The sequence below is a fragment of the Chelonus insularis genome, unplaced genomic scaffold, assembly GCF_013357705.1.
Source record: "Chelonus insularis isolate UGA/USDA-ARS -01 unplaced genomic scaffold, ASM1335770v1 contig_356_pilon, whole genome shotgun sequence".
Lineage (NCBI taxonomy): Eukaryota > Metazoa > Arthropoda > Insecta > Hymenoptera > Braconidae > Chelonus > Chelonus insularis.
In genome coordinates, this window is record NW_023276521.1 from 350,907 (window position 1) to 377,296 (window position 26,390).

Genomic DNA, 26,390 nt, shown 5'->3' on the forward strand with positions numbered 1-26,390 from the left:
CGCAGAGTATCGGTTGGATACACATGGCTTTCGATGAACAAAGGGACTACACAGGAAGACTGACTCGACAAAAAGTTTTCATGTTGACGAAATATCAAAGTGCAATGTAAAAACGGAGAACAAAGAGCAGTGATAATGAGTAAAAAAATCCTTGTCACTTACACAGATTGAAATGTGTTCGCGGAGGACAGCATGAAAATAAAGGACACAGAATTTCCCTCAAAATAAAGTTTTAAAAATTTTTTTTTTCACATAAAAATATTTGCTCAAATATCATTTTACATCATGCATTAAAATCTAAAGCTAAGAACGATTAATTTTTCATGAATATTCATTGAATAAATAGATTAATGTGATGTAAGATATATTCAAATTATACTAATTATAGTATGAATAAAAATATTTTCTGAAAAGAAATAAATTGAAACTTTGATATTAATTAAATTCATTGAGAAAAGCACTAACTTGAGAAAAGTTTAATTTATGTAAGAGGTGGTAATATTTTCAACATTTTTAGCTACTATTTTTCCAACGTAATACATTTATTTAATTTTTCTATTTCATGGCTATGAATAGCTCATTCTTCGTTAATTAAGTACAAAATCTAGATTAAAATGTTTTTAATATGCATTTCAAAATAGCACTTTTTTCACAAATAACTGTATTCACCATTTTTTATATTGTTTAAAAATGATGGAAAATTATTTATTGATATGCCATCTAGTAAAGTGAGCAATTATTTTCTGCTAACATTGTTAAGTTTTTTTTAAAATTAGACTTTTAAATAATTTGAAAATAAAAAATACTGAACAAATAATCGAAATTTAGTATCAGCAATTACCAACAATATTTTTTTAGAAAATAAATGATTGTAATTTTTTGCAAAATGAAGGAAGCTAAATTGTCTTCAATCAACTGTGAAATCTAAAAAATTATTGTGTAGAAATCAACATACTTTCAAGTTTCTATTTTGATTAATTTTCAAAAGTCACGAAACATCATTAAAACAAATAACGCTTTACACGATATTTTTTCTCCATAAATATAACCCATTCTATCATAAGTGCTTTCCTCAATATAAATTAGAGTTATTTAACAAAAACGTGTCTATTTAATATCCTGTACTGATTAATAACATTAGTGTGTAATGAATACAAATGAATAGAATACTGACTTGTTTCTCCAGTAGTGACATAAACAGGGTGGCTTCGGGGACCTCGTCCTATAATATTAACGGCAATCACGTATAATTCATATTCCGTGTAAGGACTTAGACTCCTGACATGATAATACATCGTGGTGATTCCTGATATCTCAGCAAATGCTTGATTGGCTTGTTTAGGTTTATGTTGAATGACATAATACTGAAGTTCATCAGGCCTCTTATAGGACCAAGTGAGTTTCACTGAAGTTGCTGTGATTTCTGAGACTTGGACATTTTCTGGAGCACCAGGAAGAGCTGAGGAAAGCAAAGAAATAAAGATTTGTAATGACCGTAGTCGAGAGGCTTACACTGCTCTTTTCTTCACAAAACTCACATTGAACCTTGACCACTGAGACTGTCTCGATAACACCAAGATCACTAGCAGCAATGCAGGTGTAATTGGCTGACTCTTTAATTTCCGTGAGGATTAGAACATTCTTGCCGATGGGTAAAAAGTTCTCTGGTGTGATTTCTGTGGCAGGTTCTTTTCTCCACTTCACATAAGGCATAGGCGAGCCTACGGCAACGCAAGTCAAATTGAGCGATGCTCCCATCATAACTTCACTGACAGCTGGTGGGCGGATGGAGAAATTTGGCGCCAATCGTCTCACTGTAAGGTACAGGTATTAAAAGATTGTTTCGTTAAAACAGAAAGCAGGTTTTAATCAGAATATCAAGCTTCTTACCTCTCACGTAAAGTTGTATTGCTTCGGAGTAGGCAGTACCGACAGTATTATTTGCAACACACTCATAGTGTCCCTGATCCTCGACCTCTGATGCCTCGATTTGCAGAGCACCTAGAAAACAATTAAATCGAAAAGTCAATCAACCGAACTCGAGTAAGCTGTCGAAAGCAGCTGGAGTTTTCTCGAGAGCTCTTTCTCTCGGAGATCGTGTTCCTTCCAGTCACTTTTAGAACGTTAATAGAGTTCTAGCGTTTGGGGTTAGCTTAGTAAGGGTGAGAGATACAAAGAAAGGAGGTAGACGGAGAGAAGAATGTAAGGGTCTTGCATTCGTGAGCTGGTTGCCCGATGCATCATCAACGTTTGCACGATACCTGGTTTGATGAACTGGCTGTTGCAAAGCATGTGCTTATCTTAGCCTACATCATTCCCCCAATATAATTCAGCTTAACCATTGTACCACCCACTGAATTCGCCTCTTTGCCTGTTCTATCTGACAGACTCAACCTAAAACAAACATACGAGTCTGCCTGATAGAATGGGTAGTAGTAGGCAACTAGAGGGAATGTTTTTCACCCTACTGACACTGCAGTCCGCCCACTGCTCGTCGATAAAACACGCAATTTAAACCAACGTCTCTCGACTCTTGTCCACCATGATTTCAACCAAAACAACCCTGATCCTTCTCATTAATCATTCAATTGACATGGCGGTATCGAATTTTATCCCTCGATCTATTCTACTACTCGATGTTGTGAATTAATTTACGGCCAACGACTAAAAATAATGGCATTTGGAAAAACGATTGTTATTTATCTTCTCATTTCACTATTTTCTCGTAAGCTGTATGGGGGTACGAGACTGTTACCCCCCGTTACTTAACGGCCGCTGTAGCGTAGAAAACACTCCATCACGAGCCTCACGCCAAGCGAAGTGGGTCGGTATCGCTCGCGATCGGAATACATAATCGAGCCTCATCTACAATTTCCCGGGAGGTTGGCGCATGTTCACAGCCCAGAGAGGGCGTGTGTTTGAAACGACGTCCACGTGTTTTGAAATTTTCTAGTGAAATTTAACCACTTGAGACGAGTAGGATACGTGATGGAGGGTTGGATGTAGAAAAGAGCATTGAGACCCTGTTATCGGTTCATCTATTTTGAAATCATAATTAACTAACTTTAAATCCAACCTGCTAACCATAGTTATTCATTTTTCACGCTCTACTTGTTCTTGAAATACAATTATTATCGTGACTAAAAATTGTAATTTCTTCAATTATTTTTTGCTTCAATTATCGTTTCTTATTTTTTTTTTACAGGAAAAATAATGATTGCTTGAACTAAATTAGAAGTTTCTTTCTCAACCTTTTCAGCATATGTAACAATTTCTGCTTTTTTTGATACCCAAATTCTCCAATTCTCAGTTTTAATTTTTTCTCAAAGAAGTATAAAGTGAAGAACATAAAAAAATACTAAGAATTTTTTTTACACTTTCTGTTGCTTTATAAAGCGGTGACGTAATTCAAACACTCTTAAGATGTCAAGAGTACAAAGTCGACTTTAAAAGTTGCATTTCCTGAGATGAGTATTCATCTTGGCCGAGTTTACAACTGACTGATTATTACATAAATTTCGGCAGTCACATTTTTCAAAATAATTCGGACATAATTAGAAATATAATAAGCCATAAGTAATTTGATGAATGATGTTCGATTGGATAAAAGGTCAATTAGTCATCAAGATGTTACTGATGAAAGTTTCAGTATTTATAAATTCACCATTCAACGCCACATTAAACAATTTAGAAAATTCCGGTGATTAATTTATGAATGAATTTATTTCGAAACAATTGAACTTGTTCAACACGGGTGAAATTGAACAACTAGTTATTCACTTATTAAAAGAGACATAAAAAATAAGTAAGGCAGAGAATTGTAGGTCAGGCCTCAGAGGGTCTGACGACTCGCAATGTATTTCATTATTCATTTACCCATATAGGTACTTGGCGTGTGTTGATCATTTTATACTTGACTGTTTACTATTGCTTTATTCCATCGTGTTTAACAACGATCTTAATCTAAAATACTCATTGCGTACATACGAAATTACCTAGCAGTGTATTATACACATGTATGATACTTATCAGTTAGCAAGGATCGATAAACGACACAGTAAAAGACGTAGCAATTTTTCTCTCGTTGCTAACGGTACAAAATTTGCACATTTCACTTGGCATAAGATCTCATATTTGTAAATATATGTTTTCAAACCAATATTGAAATATCCTTCCTCATATTTAGACGATGGTAAACATGGAACATATACAAGAAATATGTAGTGCTTTCCAGACTTTTCTTACTTTTTTTCGCTTCTTTTTTCCCTTCCACTTTTTGCCAGCGTCTCCGTATTACATTACAAACCTTTGCATATGTGTATCTATTTTCTTTACTATTTACTCTGTTTACTTTTACTTGTATTTGCCCTTGTGTCTAGTATATAGTTTATATACGAAGCGAGGAGAAGATTGTAAAGTTGAAGGGTTCAGGTAAGGGGCTGAATTGTGAACGAGATTCTATGATGGTAGATTATTTCCAAATATAACGTAAATAAAGAATATGTTTACATTGAAGACATACTAGTTACGTTCAAATATGTGTTTGTATTTGTATGCTTGAAAGCATTTTACTTCTCTGTCTACTACGTTTGTTGATTTTCATTTGTAAATTTATTTTCCCATCACTATAATTTTTAGCTATTGAATAAACTTTTTAGTCAACATTTTCAAAAATATTATTCACAATGTTTTATAGGTAAAATAATGTAGGAAAATAAAATACATGTTGGAGAAAACGTTAGCTTGAATTCTCATTTTTACAAGATATTTTTTCAAATAATTGATTTAATTTAGAAAAACAATTAATCTTTTTTTATTTTAATATTCAGTTATTTGAGATGAAGGATAAATTTTTTTAAGAATATATAGATTAAATGTATTGGAGCTCATTTTCGTTTTACAAAATGCTTTTTCTGGTGAATATTGTGTACTTTTTTTTTAACGGAGCTATTAACTGTCAAAGAATAAACGTCACTTTCAGCTTAAAGCTTTAATAATTCCTTGAAAAAAGCATCATACACTGTTAAATGAAAAGTCACTTTAAAATCAAAAAGATTTTTTAAAAAATATTCCAATTGTTCTTGAAAATTCGTTAATCTGAATGACTTTCAAATTTTTGTATTTGAAGATTATCTGATAAAGTAAGGCTATTTTTACTTTTTGGTCAGACATTTTAAAAATTACATTGAATGTAAAGCTTTTTCTCATTTTAGGTTGATCCGTTCATTCTTTTTTGAGTAGCAAACAGTTCAAACAAAAAAAAACATTCACGATATTTTATAAGCTGTGGTACCAACGTTGTTAAAAGTGTGACAATAGAAGAGGAAAACTATTTTGTACAGTGGAGTGTCTAAAATAACCCATAAAATCGTTTATGAAATTTTAACTGTACAATCAAATCGATTTTGTAGTGAAAGTTTTTTATAGACCACAAAATTACTCCCCAAATAGCAAAAAAGTATTATGAAAAGGATATTTTTTTTTAGTCACCATATTAAAAAGTGTCATCAAATGGATGATAAATTTCTTTATGAAAAATATGTTCGTTAAGTTACATAGATTTATTTTTTTTTTTTTACTTTATCCTTCAATTACACGTATAAAAAAATTTAGTTCCCCATGAGTGATGTTCCTCTCGTAAGACTGTGAGGTACTGGATAAGAATATGTAGGGAACTCTGTTTTTTTTAAAAAATTATTTATTATTACCCCAAATGTTTACTTAATATCCCCCATTGATAATAATGTTAGAATTTGTTATAACTTTTTTAATACTTTTTAAATTATCTTTGTAGCAATTAATAATTATTAATCACTTTTGTTACAACGTTAAAACAATTATTTTTTTTTATAAAAATTAATTCCCATTATTCATTAGTACTTATTTCAGACAAATAACATCTAACAGATATGTTTTTGATAAATTATAAAAAGTTTTACAGCTCTTTTATTCCTTGAAATTTTTTATAAGTAGAACAACCTGGTTTTGCTCCGACACTTCACACATGTGGTTAATATATCTACAGGATATGTGTATATAGTACAACTTTTATTCTTTATCTTTATCTGTATAAGAGAATTCTTATAAATATAGAGAGTCACTCGAATAAAAGTACTTAAAAACTTCAAAAATTAGATTAAAAAATATCTTTTAAACCGAAAGTAAGTAAATATAAGTAGTTTTTGTTGTGTTCATTTAAACTTTGAAATATCGAAGAAAAAAAAAGTTATTATAGAATTTCAATTTTTTTCTGATAATCACAATAACAAGTTTCTTATTTTTCTTTTCTTTCTTTTTTAATTATAATTATTTAATTAAAATGTGATATATAAATTATCTTATAAACTAGATTAAATTATTTTAAACAAAAAAATTATTAATGCATCAAAGTATCTTTTTTTCCGTTTGTAATTAAAGTAATATATTTGTGTATCCAACAATATTAATTACTGCTAATTACAAAACTGTCACTGTATTTTACTGATATCCTTTCCAACTTTTCATAACTCTACCTTCAATTTGTATTTATTGATAGAAGAATTTATTTCAATGTAATAAATATCATTGTTAATAATTATTATCGGTGTTTATTAGTATTAAAAATAGTATTATAAATAGTTTATAAACTTTAGTTGTAAGAAAATCTATTATTATTTTTAATATACTGGAAAATATTTGACTTTGTGAATTCTTCTTAGCAATTCTCGCCTTACAAGTTTATCTTAATTTGTGGGTGAGACTAGAATCAGACGAATTTTTTGTGAAGGATTATTTCGCAAAACCGGTTTTTTTACCATTTAAAGCCATAAAACTATTATAAATCTTAATTTTAGCTTTTTCTAATAATTTTTTTTATGAATCCGCCGTAAAATGGAACATTTTGAGACCAAAATGATAAAAATTCATCTAGTTTTGATTTTTTATGCTCAAAATACCAGGTGACCGTGAAAGTGTGTAATTACCCAGACGTCGATTTGATTATATTGAGTTAACATTTCATTTCAATAAATTTTGATCATTGTTATTTTTTAATAAATATTTTGATTGTTACTATTATTCAAAAATGCTATAAACTAACATTTGGTTACGTATAAAAGACATCATTACAAGTTTAATTTAAATTAATTCGAAATGTTTTAAGTTGATATAATTCATCAAATATTACTAATTGAAAATAGTAAAATAATCCTTCTACCAGAGCACTGTTCATTTTTTCAGGTATTTAATGTAATTCATACTCCTCAGACAATCTATCTCATCAATCTTATTGCGTAAAAGTAACAAAATATATGGGTTAATACAATGTAATGACAGGTATGTTGATTTATCGTAAGAGTATGGCTAAAACTTTTCACGGATACAAATAGCTGATAAGAAAGAGTCTTTCGTGCAAGGAAAAATCTATTCTCATTTTGGATGACATAGCTTGTGTTTAAGATAAGAAAAAAAACGCTCTCTCATTCTGTACGAAGCGGAAATTTCAAGAAAAATAAGACAGACTGGTATATCATGAGTATACACGAAATATGTTCAATTATTATTAGCCAGAGCAAGTAACGCCTAAAAACTTTTACAGTAGTGGGCATGTTTAATGGTAAAGTCTACTTCGTATCGAGTTACCTGTACTGCGTCTCTTCTTCCTACTCAACGAGTAACTTACTCAAGTTCTCATCGCGTAGTCCTCATGAGTCAAGCTCCATGGCTAGAGCGATCTAATGGTCTCTGAGAGACTAGAAAGGAAGCTACTCGCTTCGATGCGTTAAGATAGAGCACGAGTAAGGGGTTCAAAGTACCAACCCAAGAGAAATACGAACATTGAGTAAATGTATAGAGAGAACACAAGCCAGTAGCAATACAATGAAAGCTGAAAGACACTGCAAATTTCAGGGCCTCTCAGGTTAAGTAGTTTTCTTCACTGCTTTCTCGTTTGTTTTCAACTTTCCCTTTAGTTTGTAATGGAGATAATTTTACGACTTTTACCACTTTTACCGCTGGACTGTGTAAGTGTCAATAATGTATAATTCAATGATGACAGTACATTAGAACAGTCATAACAACATTTATGTCTATGCATCTCAGAGGAGTTGGTAAGTATTTAAAAAGTACTTCCATAAATATGCAACAGCTTTCTTTCTTCTATGCGAATTGAGTACTTGAAAAGTTCTTTAGTTTTGTTTTAAGCATAATAAAAATGCCCTTAAAAAATATCATGCCGAGTATGCCATAAAAATCTCATGTTCTAGATCTTCAGGTATTCATATACTTTTTTAGTTTTATATTATATCAAGCGAAACCAAAATAACCCTCTTGGGAGACCATAAAAGTGGAGATGGACAACTTTCAAGGCATCGAGACTAAAAGGGGGTGTTCAAGCAACCGAGTGCGGACATTTCTACGAATTTTTCTAAAACTTTAGTTTTAGTGAACCGAACGTATACACTGGAAGGAAAACAAGAAGTGATGGAAGGGATGGAAAGTGCACCTGTTCCATTTCCTCGCACCTTTTTCATCGTTTTATTCACGTATATGCACATTGCTGCGTGTCATATATACATGTAACAGATGCATTGATCTTTTTTTTTTTGTAATACATTACATTAGATATTTTATGGGATATGAGAGTAGATGTGGCAGAGAATATAGCTAACGTAAAAGCAACAGAGCTGCAAAGAAGTACAGGTCAGGTTTGAGGTCGGTGAAGACACGCGAAGAGAGTTGAGTGTATGCTGCTGCGTGAGATGCTTGTCAACGTCAATATGTTTCTCTATTATTATACGAAGAAAGCTTGAATCATAAAAACATCAGCCATGCACAAATACGTTAGGTCATTTTTTTTATGCTTTTCTTATTTTTCTGCTGAATTTCTAATAACTGAGTAGAGTTTCTGCTTTATGCTTTGACTGTTTGATATGCATGAAAACTGATTAAAGTGGATTATTATTATATAATAAAAGTCAAAAATGTATTATGAAAATAAAAAAAGAAATTTTTTTCATATGATAAATAGTGAAAATATAATCATTTTTGCAAGTAGATGGAATTACTTTATGGGTTTTAATGAGAATTATTGGTTAAGAATATGAATGAGAATAATTTTACATGTGTCTGACTAAAATCGGATAATTCTACTTTTTATTGAAAATAATGTAAATTCTTCTTTTCTTAATCATATTTTAAATTGGATTTTTACCAAATTACAGATATTTTAAATAAATCTTTATTCTTCTGACAAATGTAACTTAAAAATGCATGTCTAAATTTATAGTATGTTAACTGAATATACTTGGTTTATTAAATTTCAACCTTTCAGATATTTCAACTGTCATTTTTCTTATTTTATCATTATGATGAAAATTGTTTTTAATATTGATAGCTACTCTGATGTTGCCCCAAATAACTATTTTTACTTAAAAAATGATTTTGTTTTATCAATTGACAAAATTGGATTAACGGATCTGAAAAATTGTCATCGAGTTGAATTTTCGTGACCATTTCTCCATTCTTTATAACGACTATAAATAAATACTTATTTATTCAACAAAACTTATTTACTTGAAAAATTTGACCAAATGACCGATATTTTATATTTCATTGTACATATTGCAATTGGAATTACTTTTTTATTCAATTTTGATAGCGTCGAACTTTATAAATTGATGAAAAAACTAAAATTTTTATTTCGTTGAATGTAAAATAACGATGTTTTTTTCTACGGTTATTTTAAACTTTAGTTTAGTTATTATTAGTTTAGTTATAAATTTGATGTGAATTTCTATCTAGTTGGACTATTTTTCAATTGAATAATTTTCTAAAAATACAAAAATTTTATCATAGTTGAAATTTTTTTTATTCAATTTTGATATTGAAACTTTTGTTTAGATTTCCGAAATTCATAAACAGAAATTGTTTGTTAACAAAAAAAAATCAATTTTTCTATTTTATTGTAAATAATTATAAAAATACAACACAATTGTTATCAAGTTATAATCAAAATATTTCTGATTTTAAACTTTGTATTTTTTTATTTTATTAAATCATGATTTGATTTCATTGAATAATATTTCTTATGATTATTCACTTATGAAAGTTTAACATACTAACAGATGAATTTTTAAGATAAAAAAGTAAATTAAGAATAAGGAATTATTATGTACATAATATCAATTCATGTTAAAAGAGTCATGTACTTTTTCAAAGCTATTGTAAAAATTTGAGATAACACAGAACTTTTTGTTTTGTTGTTCACATTGAAAATATACATATACTAATCAATGAATGCATAGACATTATTTAATTTTTCTGGTTAAACTATATGCACTCGAAACTTCACATTGATAAATAATTATAAAATATCGATATCGACTTTACTGATTCATCCAGGGAGCTACAATTTTAACTGAAAAATTGAAGCTCACTGGATGAACTAGTGAAGTGTATATAGTGGTAAAAACCACTAATTCAATTTTAGAGAGTATAGTTTTAAAAATCCGTTTATGTAATAAATCTCTAGAAGAAAGTAAAAATAGTTCATTTTTGTTCCAAAATTGAATCGAGACTGAAGACGTTGAATGAGTAATGCTTCAATCATATTTCCTACTCAGAATGGTGTCCATCTATTAACCCGTTCATTTTACAAAAATGCACTGATAGAAAAGATTTATAAATGTTAAAAAACGATTTTTTTAATGATTAAAATTAATGTTTTTTAACTATTTATAAATATTTCATAACAATAAAAAAGCCTTAGTTATGAACACATTAGTGACTTTATAATGAATAAATCTCATTTTATTGTAAAGAAATATTTTTTAACAATTAATTAACCGTAGTTCATAATGCCACCTCACCTTATAAGAACCAGAACTGTCATATTTTTCAATTCATCTTTTATAACCTCACTTTCTGCCTTATGCATATTTTTTATTAACAGGAACATGCATGAAATAAAACCAAATCCTAATCTCATTTGAATTTTATATCATTTTATATTTAAAAAACCATGTAATCTGCAATAAAATATGAATTATATTGTTTACATTAGATTCCTTAATAATTAAGAAGATTTATTAACTGTTAAAAAAATATTTGTTGTGCTGTAAAAAAGCTATGTTTAATAGTTAAGATATAATTTTACGACTATTACAAAATATTTTAACATTTAAAAAGCCTCCTTTATTACTACAAATCTCTTCTATCAGTGTGATAAATTCTTTAAAAAAACCCAAAACTCGAAATTATTTTATTTTACCATATTATCTTACCACACTTGTTTTATTTATATTCTCTTTCTTAAGCATAGGAAGTTAGTTTATCTGCTTTCAATGATAGACTTCATGTAAAGCCAATTAAATCCCCAGATTTTTTTCTTAACCTTTGCTCAACTCCTAGATTATGTTGGTATTTTTTGTACTATTCTTTCCAACTCTATAACAAGCACACGCGCTATTATACCAGTTTTTTAGTCGATTACGTCTTGCTATGAACGAGCTTTCCTGTCACATTTCTTTGCAACAATTTTCTCGAAAATTGCCGTTGCGGATACGTTTGAACGTACGTGTGTCTTTTGGTGGCTAAAACGACTAAGTTCCATGTAGTAAACCTGTGGATAACTTTCGACTAGACTATGAGCTGAGAGGAAAAGAGAAAAAGAGACGCGGTTAGAAACATGGCAGAATGCTCACGTAGCGATATGTCGAGCTGTTCAGTTACACATTTTTTCATGTCATGCTGTCTATCACGTCGTGACTTGGACGATACTACTAGACACCCATCACTTGATACCATCAATAAACATTAAATGTCACTAATGGCGTGTGAATGTGGATTATAAATAAGACTTATGAACGAATAAATTTAATTGCATACTTAGACTAAGATTCAAGCTTTCTATATAAATTAATTTTAGTGTGCTTTATAATTTTTTTTTAAATAGGATAAAAAACTGTTAACTTCCAAGATAAGATTAATTCCATTGGACAGATAGTTGGAGAAAGTCATTTTGGAATTTATCTTTTGACTAGAGAATGTTAGTGTTGAAGAGAATTTGACCAAGAGAAACAGCAGAATCAGGTGGGAAATAGTTGTGGTTTTCAACGATGCCTCATTCATTGTTGTACTATGCTTTTTTAGAGAGTTAATAAAACTCAAAGTTGAAAGTGACATTTTTTCCTTGACAGCTAATAACTTTGTTAAAAAAACTTATACACCATCAACAAAAAAAAGTTTTATAGCAAAAAAAAAAAAATGCAATAAAATGGTTCACTTGAATTGTAGCGAAAAGTGTAATTATTTATAGTGTTTCACTAAATCAATATTATTATTTTACAGCAAAAGAACTTTTTCCTCAGCCAGTACATTTTATTGAGTTCAATGTAAATAGTTCATTCCAATGTTTCATTGAGCAATGGAATGTTAATAATAAATACCGTGACTCTAAATTCTTTTCACAATCAGTTTTTGCCTTTTCGATCTTTATAATTATACAGTATGATTCACCAATCATCAAATATCAATAATAAACAGCATGAAGATCGTAAATAAATTACAAATTGGGTAGTAAACCCGATGAATATTTATTAGTTTGGAAAATATCCTGGAATTAGCATTTCACTGTTGAATAAATGGGGTTTAAGTGCAAAATCTGTTGGTTGGTATAATCAGACAATTAAAATGAACGAGAATTCATTTGACGAGGAATGAAAATCGAACGAAGTTGGAATGTTATGGCATTATTGAGGTAAAAAATGCATATCATCATTTATAAATGACTCTTCTCATAAGAGCTTTCTACTGTTGATCATTCCATACCATGGAGCCAGGTGTAAACCTAGACTCTATTGTGCAGATTGTTTTCGCAACAGAGAATTGCCAAGTCTTTAGCGATTTCATGAGATTAACTGTACTTAAGAAAATGATAATGAGTTTTGATATTTTGAAAATAAATTTAAAATGAGGTAATAAAGGAGAATAGTTTCAAACTTCTTTTCAGTTTTTTTGTTGATTTTTTTCTATTCGATTTAATTGCGTAACTGTTGAATTGGATTTGATGTTTCTACTTTTCAATGTGCATGGATATGAAGATGGATAATGGATAATACCAAACAGGAATAAATGAGATTTAGGTTGATAAAAAAATTAACAACGGTCTGATAGCTCTAGAATTATGAACAAATATGATTTTAACAAATGAATATTTTATTCTATGAAACTATAGAAGAAAGAGTTTTAATTCATTTTTCATGCAAAACAAAGCATCATTTTATTTTAAAGATTATTTTTCACATATTTATTGAAATATTGTATCAATTTCTGCTAGAAAAGCTGAAGCAATGCAATGATTTTAATTTCAATCTATTCAATTTTTAATATTATATCTAACACCAAAGGCTTTTTTTTTAGTTTAGTATCTTTCCTGAATGTATTTCGCTTCTGGAAGGTAGAAAATTCAAATAGTATGTCTAGAGCTTGGAGTATCCTTGATTAGAAACAAATGTTTTCATATATGAAATGTCTAGTGGATGTACCATTTATTTTTAAAGTTAGCAACAGGCTTTTTAATGGCTTCATCAGTTATAAGATCAAGCTATTAGTCAATTAGCAGAGAGCAACAAGAGTTTTTTGGAATATAGAACATAACTATAATATGTTTTGAATAAATCAATATTCTAACTGTTATGACTTTAATTACTACTTTTATTTTTATTTCTGATGTTTTTTAGGTATTATCTAGAATTATAATTGATCTTCACTGTTATCATCTCCAATTCATTTTTAATGTTCATTTTTTAAAGCCAAATTTTTTGTTGAAATGAATTTTCCAATAATCAGCATTGAATTTAATTATTCTTGCAATAAATGAATGAAGTATTTTAGTAAATTATGTAAAAAAAAAAAAAAAGGAATTCCAACTGCAGCTAATTAGTAATGGAGACCTTCTCCAATAGAATATTTACACGACCAACTACATTATTGGATGTAATTAACCAGTCCATTACAACGAGACATGAAGAGCACTTTGTACACTTGTGTACAAAAAGCATGGAAAAGTAAGTACAGAGAAACACATACGTTATATGGGTACATTGAGTGAGTTATGTTGGATGTTACTGAGTATCATATGACCACTCGATCATCGCCCGTTCCAACATGACAGTGACTTACGCACTGAAAATATAACAAGTGCATCTGGGTCCCAAGACCAAGGACATATTTTTACCACAAAATATCTCCATGCATATTTTTCAAGGAAAAGTTGGAAAAGTCAATGAATGAACAATATTTTAAATTCACTTACCAGACTCCAGGACGGAGTACCGGGGGTTAGATGTATTGACAGGTATCATGTCACGAACCCAGGAAATTATTGGTGGAGGCGAACCAACGGCAGAACACAAAAGTAATGTGTTATGACCCATTTCGACAACTTTAGTTGTTGGTGATTGTGTAATTACTGGATATCCAGCTGGCACGTTGTCCGCTGAAACAAATATGGATGTTTGATGTTAGAGTAATTTATTCGTCATTCAATTAGTTTGAATAAATATTTATAATAAACAATTCAAATCAACATTTATTATTATTATTATTATTATTATTATTATTATTATTATTGCTCAGTGATTATGCATTAAAATTAGATAAAATAAATTCTTTTGTTAAGAATATTGATATTATGTATTATGAATGAATGTTGTAGGTAAATTGCTACTGTATTAGTGATTAATAACTGTAAAATCTAAATAATTATTTAGTTCAGTAATTTTGAGAGATTAAATTGAATTAATAATAATTAAAATATATAGAGAAGGTAGGATTATGGGTCACTTTTGGTTTTTTACTCAATCACATTTGCTCTAATAAATTATCTCCAATTGTCACTTTTCGGAGTTTCTGTTTATTGTCATGAAGTTAATTTTCAATATATTTGTGGGTTAGTTGATGGAAGACGCAGCTTGTTCGCAAAATTAATGAATGGATCATATTAAAGACTGGACCATGATTCTACCTTCTCCTCTAATTTTCACGAGTTTATAATGATAGACCTGCCATTTTTTAATTTCTGGTAAAAAAAAAAAATGCTTAAATGTGTCTTATATGTGCTATTAAGGGCTACCTTAAAAAAAAAACTTAAAATGGTGATAAATCTTAAAGAAATGTTACTCAATGTTTTATTTTTAAATAAAGTGATATTATAAATAATATTTGAATCAGATTTACTGATTTATTTAATGCCATTAATATTTATATCCTTGACTTACAATCCTGTCTCTATTTTTATAAGATACTCTTAGCTTATTTTTTTTTTGTTGCTTATTCTATTTTTGGAACACACTTTTAGATGTAGAGATGGTTTATGAAATATTTAGAATTTTATTTTAGTTCTGTTTAACTTATTAATTATTATCAAGATTATAATTTACTTAATTTTGTATTAATAACAATAAAGTTAATTAAGTAATGGATAATAATCACTCAAGTTATTATAACAAAAAATAAAAATATAATTTTCAAGCTTAAAACATTTTTTTTTCAATACTAATGAACTTGATTACAATTATATAAAATCTACAAAATAATGCAAACAGCACAATAACAGACTATTAACAAAATTTTAGTTTATAAAAAAGTATTATTATATTAATAAAATAGTTTGTTCTTTTTACTATTACATTTTTAGGTTGATTCAATAATTTTATTTTAACTCTGTAGTTTTAATTGGAAAAAAGTTATTACCATGAATTTTTTTTTTTTAAATAAACTGGAATATTGTATGAATTAAATAGAAAAACACATAGATATTGAAAGAATATTACGTTTGAAAAATTTTTACCAATCGCTCCATTTGTTAATATAACATCAATTGATACTGAAATACGCAATTTTTTATTTTATTTTTTCAATTGAAGTCAAAATAATAAAATAAATGAGCTCCGAGGTTTTGAGCGAAGCAGAGAATGGGAAAAATGTAAAAATGATAACATTTTATTGGGATATTATTTGAATTGTGGGAATTACACGTGCAAAATGTCACGTAAGTAAAATATATTATCTAGAATATAATATACAAAAGAATAATACTTTAATTAATTACTACTATTTGAAATATGGGTTGTTATTTAGTAGCATATTGAATGTAGTATTATTAATTAATATTATAAAATATACATACAATTAATCAATTTAATTAAAATCATTAATAAAAACAGTTATTTTATGCTTAACTCAATATTTTCTTCTGTTATGGTATATACAAAATGTTATTATTTAATCTGCAATTATAAAATTAATTATTTTTATTAAGAGTTCGTGCTGATTCAAACCGTAGATTAATTGTGTAAATTTGTAAATTTTATTTTATTCATTACAATTTTATAGAAATGATTTTCTATCAAGATGTTCAAAATCTGATATTTAAAAACAATATAAATATTTATTAATATATTGAATGCTTAAAAATTTATTTAATTATGCATAATGTACTTTCATAAAAAATAGTCAAAATTAATTATGTAAAGACATTAATTGATTATTAAAATAGATTAATCAAGTATTAGACATTATATATATATGTATGTGATAAAATTATTATTAAGTTGTATTTGGTTTAAAAAATTATTATCTATAGGGAAAGAATAGACAAAGTGGAACATTCGAGAAAATTTAAAAATAGAAAATAATAATTTATTGTATTATTTCAAACATCATACTTCTTTCTTTTACCTATCGCAGTGTGAACTTAGGCATATATACATATAATTTGCTATAAAGATTTACTTGATGTGAAGAAAAACTTTATCCGTTTATTTTTCTATTAGCATCCGGGACAGAAAGTTTCGAGTTTTTTTTCAAGAAAAACACGGAAAAGGATTACTGTATGCATCCCTGAAGGCGCAGTGAAGTGCACGAGGGACAGAAAATATCACGGTTTCAGCTTAAAAATATTATATAAAGTACTACTGCATACTATAACAGAAATGTAAATAACTTTTAATGGTTCTAGAAGCAAGTTTGTGTATTTTTTTTATAAAATAAAGAGAACATAATTGAGATTTTATTGATATTGATATATCGTGAAAGAGATGAAGTTCTTGGATGATATCCAATTAATTAACTTTTTACGTCATAATTATTTTGCTAAAGTTTCCAATATTTGGACGTCTATTGTTAACATTATCCTCATGATATGTACATCATTTGATGTCAATTATATCAGCGAGTTATGAGACAACAATAAAAATCACCAACAGATCCTTAGAATTATCTCACTTCGTAACTCATTTTTCTACACAACTCTTCTGCTTTTACTCAAGCCTATATAAAAACACTGACAATATGACTATTGTCCGCTTCTATACATCAGTTTGTGACCTAAAAATCTCTTTTTTCTCGTCTCTCATATCTTTCGACTTGACTATGCTGTATTTTTTGTACAAATAAATCTACACATCCGTCCCTTATCATTGATAATAAAATCTTCCAGAGATATTACATAAAAAATGATGCTCACCCATACATATATTTATGTATACCTGGAAGAAGGAATAAAGGCTAGAAGTATAATGGAATTCTATTTCTCACCTTTATATGGAATCAAATTTGAATCTCAACAAATTGGTGAAAAATATAATAAAAATGGATAACAAAAATGTTGGTAGAATATGAATTGGAAAACCTGAATGGTATTGAATATAAAGGAATCCAATTGATCTCAGCATCTACCAAATGACAAAGCATATTAAATCTAAAACTTGATCATGTACTACCCATGTTGATAGTTTCTACTGGAGCAGGTACTCTCCAAGTTAGCTTGCTCTTTGGTCTTTGTAGATGTTTGCTTTGGGATATTCTTAGGGTCGGAAGTCACGTTGTTAAGATGTGCGCTTGAATACACATCAACCAGATCCCAAAAGTTTTTATGTGCTAGATGAGTTTGTCATATTAGGTTACCACAAGGAAAGAACTAGTTGAGCTATAATTATTGTTACAACGATGTAACTTGTAAATAATATGGTATTAATGGAAAAATGTACTAGAGTTTGGATAAAAAGTTTGTTTAGTTGAGATGGGATGACAAACCCTTGATGTTTTATGGAATTAAAAAACTTTGGTGAACTTGAAAAATGATATAAAAAATTCAAGTACAGTGTGGGGAAAATACCGATCTTCTTTCCTAAATGTTTTATTTGCTTTTACAATTTATTTCATTTGAGCTACCATTCCTTAAAGTTCAAGAACAGCTCTTTGTATTAGATTTTCATTGCTTCAACAAGCAAACAAAATTTAATATCAATGAAGAATTAATTGGTAATTTTGTCAAATTAATTTCTTTCTTCAGCTTTCACATTAGAAAATATCATTCACCCTAGTTAATATCAGCAACTTTTTGGATGAGAGAAACCTGTATCACTAAACTGTATCTTTTTTACTACTCAAACCATACTTTCTTATATTTTACAACCTTGGAATATTTATGATGAACTTTACAGCACAGTTATTGGTTTGCATTATAAAAAAAAAGCTCATGGGAGAAAATAATTATCTTGATGAGTTATACTTTCCAATTTTCATTATCTCCTTTTGCAGAAGTTTATATTGTTCTTTGATCAAAGATGAATGACTTCGTGATATAGTTTAGCACAGGTATTATACTACGTTGCATAAAAGACAAGAACAGGGGTAAAGATATTGTGGAGAAAATAGCTGTAGATTGTAAGTTTGTCAGACTTTTATATAAAGTCATGTTATAATTACGTACACAAGTATTAAATAAAAGAACAACAGCTTAGTTTCCATTAACAAGTTATTTTCTTATCAAGTTAACACAAAATTGATTGACATCAAAACAAAAATGTCAAGTGAATAAATTATAATAATTATGTTCTATGAAATGTTGTTGGAAGTTAAAAAAAACTAAATTGATTATCTTGAACGAGTTAAAAAGAAAGCACTAATTAATTAGATACAGACATAAATATAACTAACAGTGAATAATATACCTTTGTTTTCCAGAAGTACATAAATAATTATACCCATAGAAGCTAGAGATTTTTGTGGTTTTACAAATAAAGTTAAATTACCCTCAAAATTCTGTCATTATTCGTTGAATACATAGTTGATTGTACTTCCCAGATAAATTTATAATACCCTAGCATTTCAAAACATTCTTGATATTTCATGAAATACCAAAAAAAAATGTTTCTTTTCTTACGTGCAATTGACCACATAATTTCACGCATAAAACAAATATACTAACACTTGATGCTTGAAAACATACATCTGGGGAAAGCTGGCTAGAGCTCAGCCGTGCGTCTGTTAATTCCTCACCCATAAATCCATTAGTTCATTAGTTAATTGATCCAAAATGCCGTTGATAAACGTGGTGGTGCTCGTTAACGGGATTTTCCACTGCGTATACATAGAGGAGGACGTTCATATCTTTGTTGATACGAGCACATCTGCCAACTAATGGACGTTCAGTACTTTGGCTATTTTTGCGGTAAATTAAACCAGCTCGAAATACTGAATGAGTTTGAGAAAATAGTTTAATTAGTTTAATTCGTTTCCAGTTACTGAAATTAAGCTACATATTAAAGAACTTCATTGTAACATTTTACGCTACTGTAAATACCATAAGAGAACTGATGATAATCGTGCTGCTCGTATCAGTAGAAAAAAAAACAAGAATTTAATAATATATTTTCTTTAAAAAGTTTCCATGAAAATGAATGAATAATTTTCATATTGCTGAATGTTTACGTTAATTCTTATATAAAATAATGATAGAATTATTCATCGAAAAAGTGATTTTTTATTAGACTGTTACGTGAAGAACTCATAATTTCAAAATGGAAAATAATTTCTGGAATTTTTTGAAGTCGAAATCCAGTTAAAAAGCTAAATGAAGATTCTATTGTATATCATGTTGAGAATATTCAATGCATTTTAGTGGTATTTAAAGAATACTTGGAACAGGGAATTTATAGTAGAAAGTCTAGATGTTGGAGAATGTTGTTAATTCGACTGAAAAATTGGAAGCTTTCGAAGATTTATTCCGATAATCTAAGCTGCTAAATTGAATGTACCTTTTTCATATGATCTAGAAGAATAATGTAAATTAACACAAGAGAAGTAATTACTTGGTTCATAAACAAATTTTTTAATTAGCAACTATGATCAATAGATTGTGGTATTGCTTTCGAGAACTATCAAGCTAATGAATATATATAGTTGTTATTAAAAAAGTCTATCATTTTTTGAAAAAATAACAATTATATTTTTAATTATGATCGGCTATTGAATTATTTATTTATTTCTTCAATACGTACAAAAATAAAAGAATAATATTTTTATGACTTTACAATCAAATTCAAAAAATGTGAAAGACACTTTCAAGTCTTCTTGAAAGATTTCTGAAACAGGAGTGACTGTTAGAGCTATAAAATTACCTTGAAGTAGATACTACAGGTACGTCGTCTGTCACTCTGGTATACATTATACATAAAGTAACATTTTTTAAAATTAAACTTTGAAATTTACCAGGAATAGCATAATATTTATTATAAATAAAGTGATGAATAATTGATGAACACAAACTTTTTGAGCTAGATAGTTTAGTTTTTAAAAGGCTGCAACCTGACAATTAAGTAAATAGACAAATAGACATTTTAGGTGGAATCAAAAGTGAATCATTTTTATAACTATTGATATGAACGGGTAAAAATACATAAAACCGTGGATGCAGTTATGTTGATGCATATTTTCCAGTTATTTAATTAATTTCCCATTCGAGTCATGTTCAAGGTTTTTTATTCGATCAACTTCTCGAATAGGGGTTTTTCAAATTGGAGAAATTTAAAGCATGCATACAATGCATATTATTATCATTTTCGGTAAACTAAAAATAATCCCACTTAGAAAGTGAATATTGTAACATACATATATTTTTAAAATGTTTTTTTTTTCTGCAATATTAGCAATAGTATTGCGAATAATCATTGCTAATTTTAGAATACAACCAAAATATCAGGTCTATTAAAATGCAAATGTATCTCCAGTGTTCTAGAAGCTAATAATGACTTCTGTAAGATATTTTTACAACAGTTCAAGAAACTTACTACTGTCATCTCTGTTCATCAAAAAAACATTATTTATTAATAAAAAAACTAATTTCTCAATTTAAGTATAGTACTTACATATTATTTTGAATGTATTGACTGTTCACAATTTAACTAAAGAAATTAAGTAAGTAGTATAACATGACTTTGGTCCGACATGGGTAATTAATTAAAACAAATCTATATAAATAAAATTAGAATGTCTGTCTGTGATTTTAAGAAAACTGCCTCAAACTAAGCTCAGAGAATTACTCGCATGCTGTTAAAATGTAAATGACCATTTTTAGAATTTTTGTCTGTCTGTCTGGGATAATTCCAGAAACAGCTGAACCGATTCCGATAAAACTTTACAGACATGGAAATTTGTTTCATAACAAGTGTATCTGTTATGAACGAGCAAAAATTAAATCTACTATTATTAATACACACGAGTTTATTACTTTTATTTTAATTCCATCACAAAGCAATCCGTATCTGGTATTAGGTCACTTAAACTATGAAATTGTTGGAAGTGTTTTAAAATGATGTCACCCATTCGATTAACATTGTAGTCGCTTTTTAAACACTTCCAAATATCTAAAAAGTGACTGAAATGTTAATCAGATGGGTGATGGAATTTTTACACATTAGAAGTGTTTTAAATTAAAACGCTACGATTTGCAGTGTTAATTCTTTCAGTTCATACTGTTTATAGTAGTCAAATAGTATATATGCGAACGAAGGTGTGTTAATAAGTTAGTGATGAAATAAGTTAATGAATTTTAATTGTTTATTTAAAGTAGTTTCTTAACAATATTATTTAATAGATTGCTAGAAGACATATGGCGTAAATTCTCTAGTAAATTTAATTTAAATTTTATCAAGATTAGTTGTAACTTTCTCTTGTAACATATCACTTAATTAATGTAACCGTCACCATGCATTGTATCACTGAATAAATTTAGTCAAAAGTTCGTAGATATTAAACTACAAAATAATTTAACCAACGAGGAATATAAGCAATGACATCTCAACTTGAAATTAAGTATTAATTGTAATAAAATTGTTAAAAGCATGTAAAAATTCCTCTATTTCCTGCAGTATGTAAATAAAAAAAAAACTCGAGAAGAACTAATAGTTGAAAATGAAATTTTTTTATTCTAAAATTATCTTGATTATCCTTTCTGAGAAAAAAGAGAGCGAGGTTTTTAAATTATCTTTTATTATGAGTAAACTTGAAAAAAAATTCAGTTAATTACTTTTATCTGTATGACGGAGCAAAAAAGGGCACGCTTTCTTTTAATCACTGGATTATATGAAAGCAGATGAAACAGAGTAATTTGTATATTCCTTTTATTTATTATTACAAGAGAAATACTTTCAATTTAATTAAATTTTGATTAATTCCTGATATAAAATAAATGTAGATAGTATACCTATTCACGTTATTGGAAAGGTTGGATAAAAGCATGTGAAGAATGTTCACGGTTCCTACCATAAATTAAACAAAAGTTCGAAGGGTCGCTTAGCACTTCAAGAATGTCAGATAATGTCTGTAGTACGTCAATGAGTGCCCAGAGGGTAAGCAACGTAAGCAATTCAACTAAAAATATATTCGTAACATGTCAGCGAATAAAAGCTATAAAAAAGGTGACGCATGTTACATTTTTTCATAAATCAAGAAACGTATTGATGTCTATTCAGTACAATATTTATAGAATGATTATTCATTGATATATATAATTTAGTTGCAGGATAAAAATCATTCATACGAAGAATGTTGGTTACAATGTTATTCATTCAATATCGAGAATAATAGTTATTAATGTAATTCTTTCACATATTATTTTATGCATAATGGTAATTAACGATGTAAACTCAAATATTTGCAAATAAATACAGAAAATATTTCAAATAGAAATACATAAAATACAATTATTGCAAATTTTTATGAGTAAATTATAAATGTTTTGTGAGAATTGTTTTGAAAGTATTTTAAAATAGATGGGATTTTTGTACTCTGGCGGTGTAAATGTATATTAAATGCATTTTACTGATTTTAAATTGTTTTGTTATGTTATTAGACTGGAAATAATTTTTTTCTGTCTCAAGTCTTCACAAATTATGATAATGGAATATTTTATATTAAGTTGGTCTTGCGAGTATTTTACTTTTATTTTGAATTGAGTAATTAAATTGTATTGAATAATGATAAATTCAATTTAAAAGCCTAAGAACAGTTAGGAATAAATGTTTACAAAGATATCACGTTGTTCAATTTTTGAACACAATCAATCACATCAATTTCATTTCAATTCAATTATTCAATAATATAAATAATGTTTGCTCTAAAAAAATTGAATCACTCCAATAATTCATATTTTTTGACAGAAATAAATTATTTTCTATTTGTTTTACCGTTTATGAACTTTATTCTCATCAAAATTCACATTTAAGATATTTGCATCGTTATCAAAAAGTGCAAAAAAGAAAAATCGATAATTTAACAAAGTGTTCTTCAACAATCAATTGAGAAAACTGAGAAAAATGCAGGCTGCCAAAAATTTTCAAAAATAAATGATAAATAAAAAATCGATTGGAAAGAATAGTACTTCCAATATCTTTATTCTTTGATTTATTTAATTTATAGAAACAAAATTTTATATAAAATCTTAGAAATACCTTCTGTGAACTATCTTATGATGATATCATACAAAACAAGTGTAATAATCATTTATTTTGAGAAAAAAATTCATCTAAACTTGGAAATTGTTGTTAAAACTCACAAACAATTTCTCAAAGTTTTTTTTATTTATTATATATTTTTAAATAAGTATAAAAAATGTATGTTTTCAGTCGATCTAAATAGGCCTTTTTTAAGCACTGCCGAACTACTGCTTTCCATGATATGATAGACGTACTCTAAAAAATATATACATGTAGAAAAGCCTTATTTTTACAATATAATATTTATAGTGATTCTGTAAATAGTTACAAGCTTTCATGAAAGAGAAGTTGAAATAATCGATTACTCTGAAAAATTTCTAATAGCAAGTCAGTCAACTGAGTAAATCGAATTTGTGAGGAATCCATCCGAATTTCAGTTAAAGGGCTGAGAGCACGATGCTTCTCTCCCTTTCTCAAAGGATCGCAAAAGCAGGGTGGGATGACTCTCATTTAAAAGCTTGACGGATCTGATCTATGTTGAGGGTTGCTCAAGTGCATGCGACAGCGGGCCTGAGGCTAGCATATTTCTGTAAAAAAAACATTTTGCTGTCGAGTTAAAAACGATCGCGAGGGTTGGTCCAGCACTCGATCCTTTTTATTATTCATAAAAAGGTGAGAGATATAAACCGAGCAAAGTATCTCGAATATGAAGCATTGTGCAGCGATGCGATACACGTTTGAAAAAAGTGCTTTTGTGCTCAATGACGTTGTCTTTTTGCTATGGTACACCCGTTCAACTCGACATCTGATAATATTTCTTGAGACTTGGATAAAAGAGAAAGTCGAGTATAAAGTAAATTATTCTTGACATTTTTAATCTTCTAATCTTCTTCATGCACTTCGAATGATGATGCATTGAGTGAAAATAGTTTTAGATTTAGTTTATTGTTTTTCAAATATATATATATATATATATATATATTTTCTATAATCTCTAAACACGTCCAAATTTCATGGTCTTGTCGTAAAATGGTTTACTGTTAGTGTTACCGATGTTATCTTTATTGCACTTAATTTTTTATTTCAACTTTTTTGTCGTTTTAATGGCAAAAAGAATTACTCTGATGGACTGAAAAGACGTATTCTAGAAAACCATATTTTTAAAGATATTGGAGTGGTTTTCGATAAAAGTGACAAATCGTAAATTATTTCTTGGCATCTATGACTTAACCACCTTTCTATATGAACAATAGTTTTTTTTAGTTGGTTATTTCCATTTGGTTGAATTTATTTTATCATAAATATTTTTTAAAAAAAAACTAAACAATGAAACGATAATAATCACATATGATTTTGAAATATATAATATGGACATATACTTCAAATCAGGCATGGGCAAGTGGGACTTCTCGAACTTCCTGTGACTAAGTATCTGGATCACTTAATATAAATTTCGTTGTGGATCTTATTGTACGTGTACTCTTAATCTTAAAAGGGATTTTGATTTAAAAAATGTAGCCCATGCCTGCTTTAAATATGAAAAACAGTTAAATCTTTTAATTAATTTCTTTTGCAAATAATGGTTACTTTCTACAAATGTAAGAATTTTATTTAAAAAAAAGCATGACTTCCGAAATAAAGAATAATGTCTGAGCTATCATTGTACTTAGCAATTAATGCTGAGCTAGTCATGAGAAATGACTGGATGATAACATCAATTTAGCATCCATGCATGAGCTGTATTAACAATAACTATATTTTAATAATTTCCAAGACATTGCAAATCATTTTTTCAAATTTACTCCAATTTTATTTCTCCCAAACTAAAAAGACTGCAAATTGAAAATTCAACATCAAATCCTAGATAAATTATCCACCAGTTTGGTTATTTGGCAATTTTAATTTCTCCATTATGGAAATTCAATGAAAGTATTTTTATTTGAAGTCTATTACCTGTCAAATTTTCTACCTTACTCTATCCAACTAGTGTATTCATTCCACGAATAAAGCATTGAAATCTAGTGTAGATGCCTATTCGCTGACTAACATCCGTGAGTTCGAGGAAAGAAAAGATCTCATCTTGGAGACAGACATTCGTATGTAAGCGGAACTTCTGACAAAGAAATGTTGATTTATTCTGTTGGTTCTGATTTCCTAGGAAACTACTCCACCCACCACGCAAGTCGACCATGTTTTTCTATATCTTTCTTTGCTCTTTTTTTTCGTCTGTCTACTATCTCATTTTGTTTGGCTCAACATCCGCTCCATAGCTTTTATTCCAGCAAATACGAGAAAATATAACGGGATCGGAAAGCAAAGTATGCTTCAAGGTATATGACTTATCTGATACTGAATTACTCCAATTGAATGACTATATTCTCTTTATATGAATCTGTAAAAGTCATTGCTTATTAGTGAATATTCATTCGTTCACAGGATTATGTATCTTTTGACATAAAATAAAATGTTAAAAATATTCACATTCCAGTTACCATTATTTAGGCTAGCTTGAAGCTTTAGAAAAGAATATTCATTCGATTTATGAATAATTAAACTGATCAGATAAGCTGAAAACATGTTTTATGTTTTTAATGAATTAAATTTAATAAATATTTGGAACAAATAAATTTA

General features: G+C 28.4%; 1 protein-coding gene across 4 annotated transcripts in view; it reads right to left on the minus strand.

The window, feature by feature from the left end:
* Nucleotides 1-26,390, minus strand: part of Lar (tyrosine-protein phosphatase Lar) — a 183,906-nt gene that overhangs the window by 30,097 nt on the left and 127,419 nt on the right. For all 4 annotated transcript variants that reach the window (XM_035083182.1, XM_035083183.1, XM_035083181.1 and 1 more), the window contains 4 exons: nucleotides 14,294-14,476; nucleotides 1,891-2,001; nucleotides 1,539-1,814; nucleotides 1,175-1,459 (listed from right to left, as the gene is read on the minus strand). In XM_035083182.1, coding sequence (XP_034939073.1) covers nucleotides 1,175-1,459; nucleotides 1,539-1,814; nucleotides 1,891-2,001; nucleotides 14,294-14,476 — 855 coding nt within the window. The remainder of the gene's footprint in view (nucleotides 1-1,174; nucleotides 1,460-1,538; nucleotides 1,815-1,890; nucleotides 2,002-14,293; nucleotides 14,477-26,390) is intronic.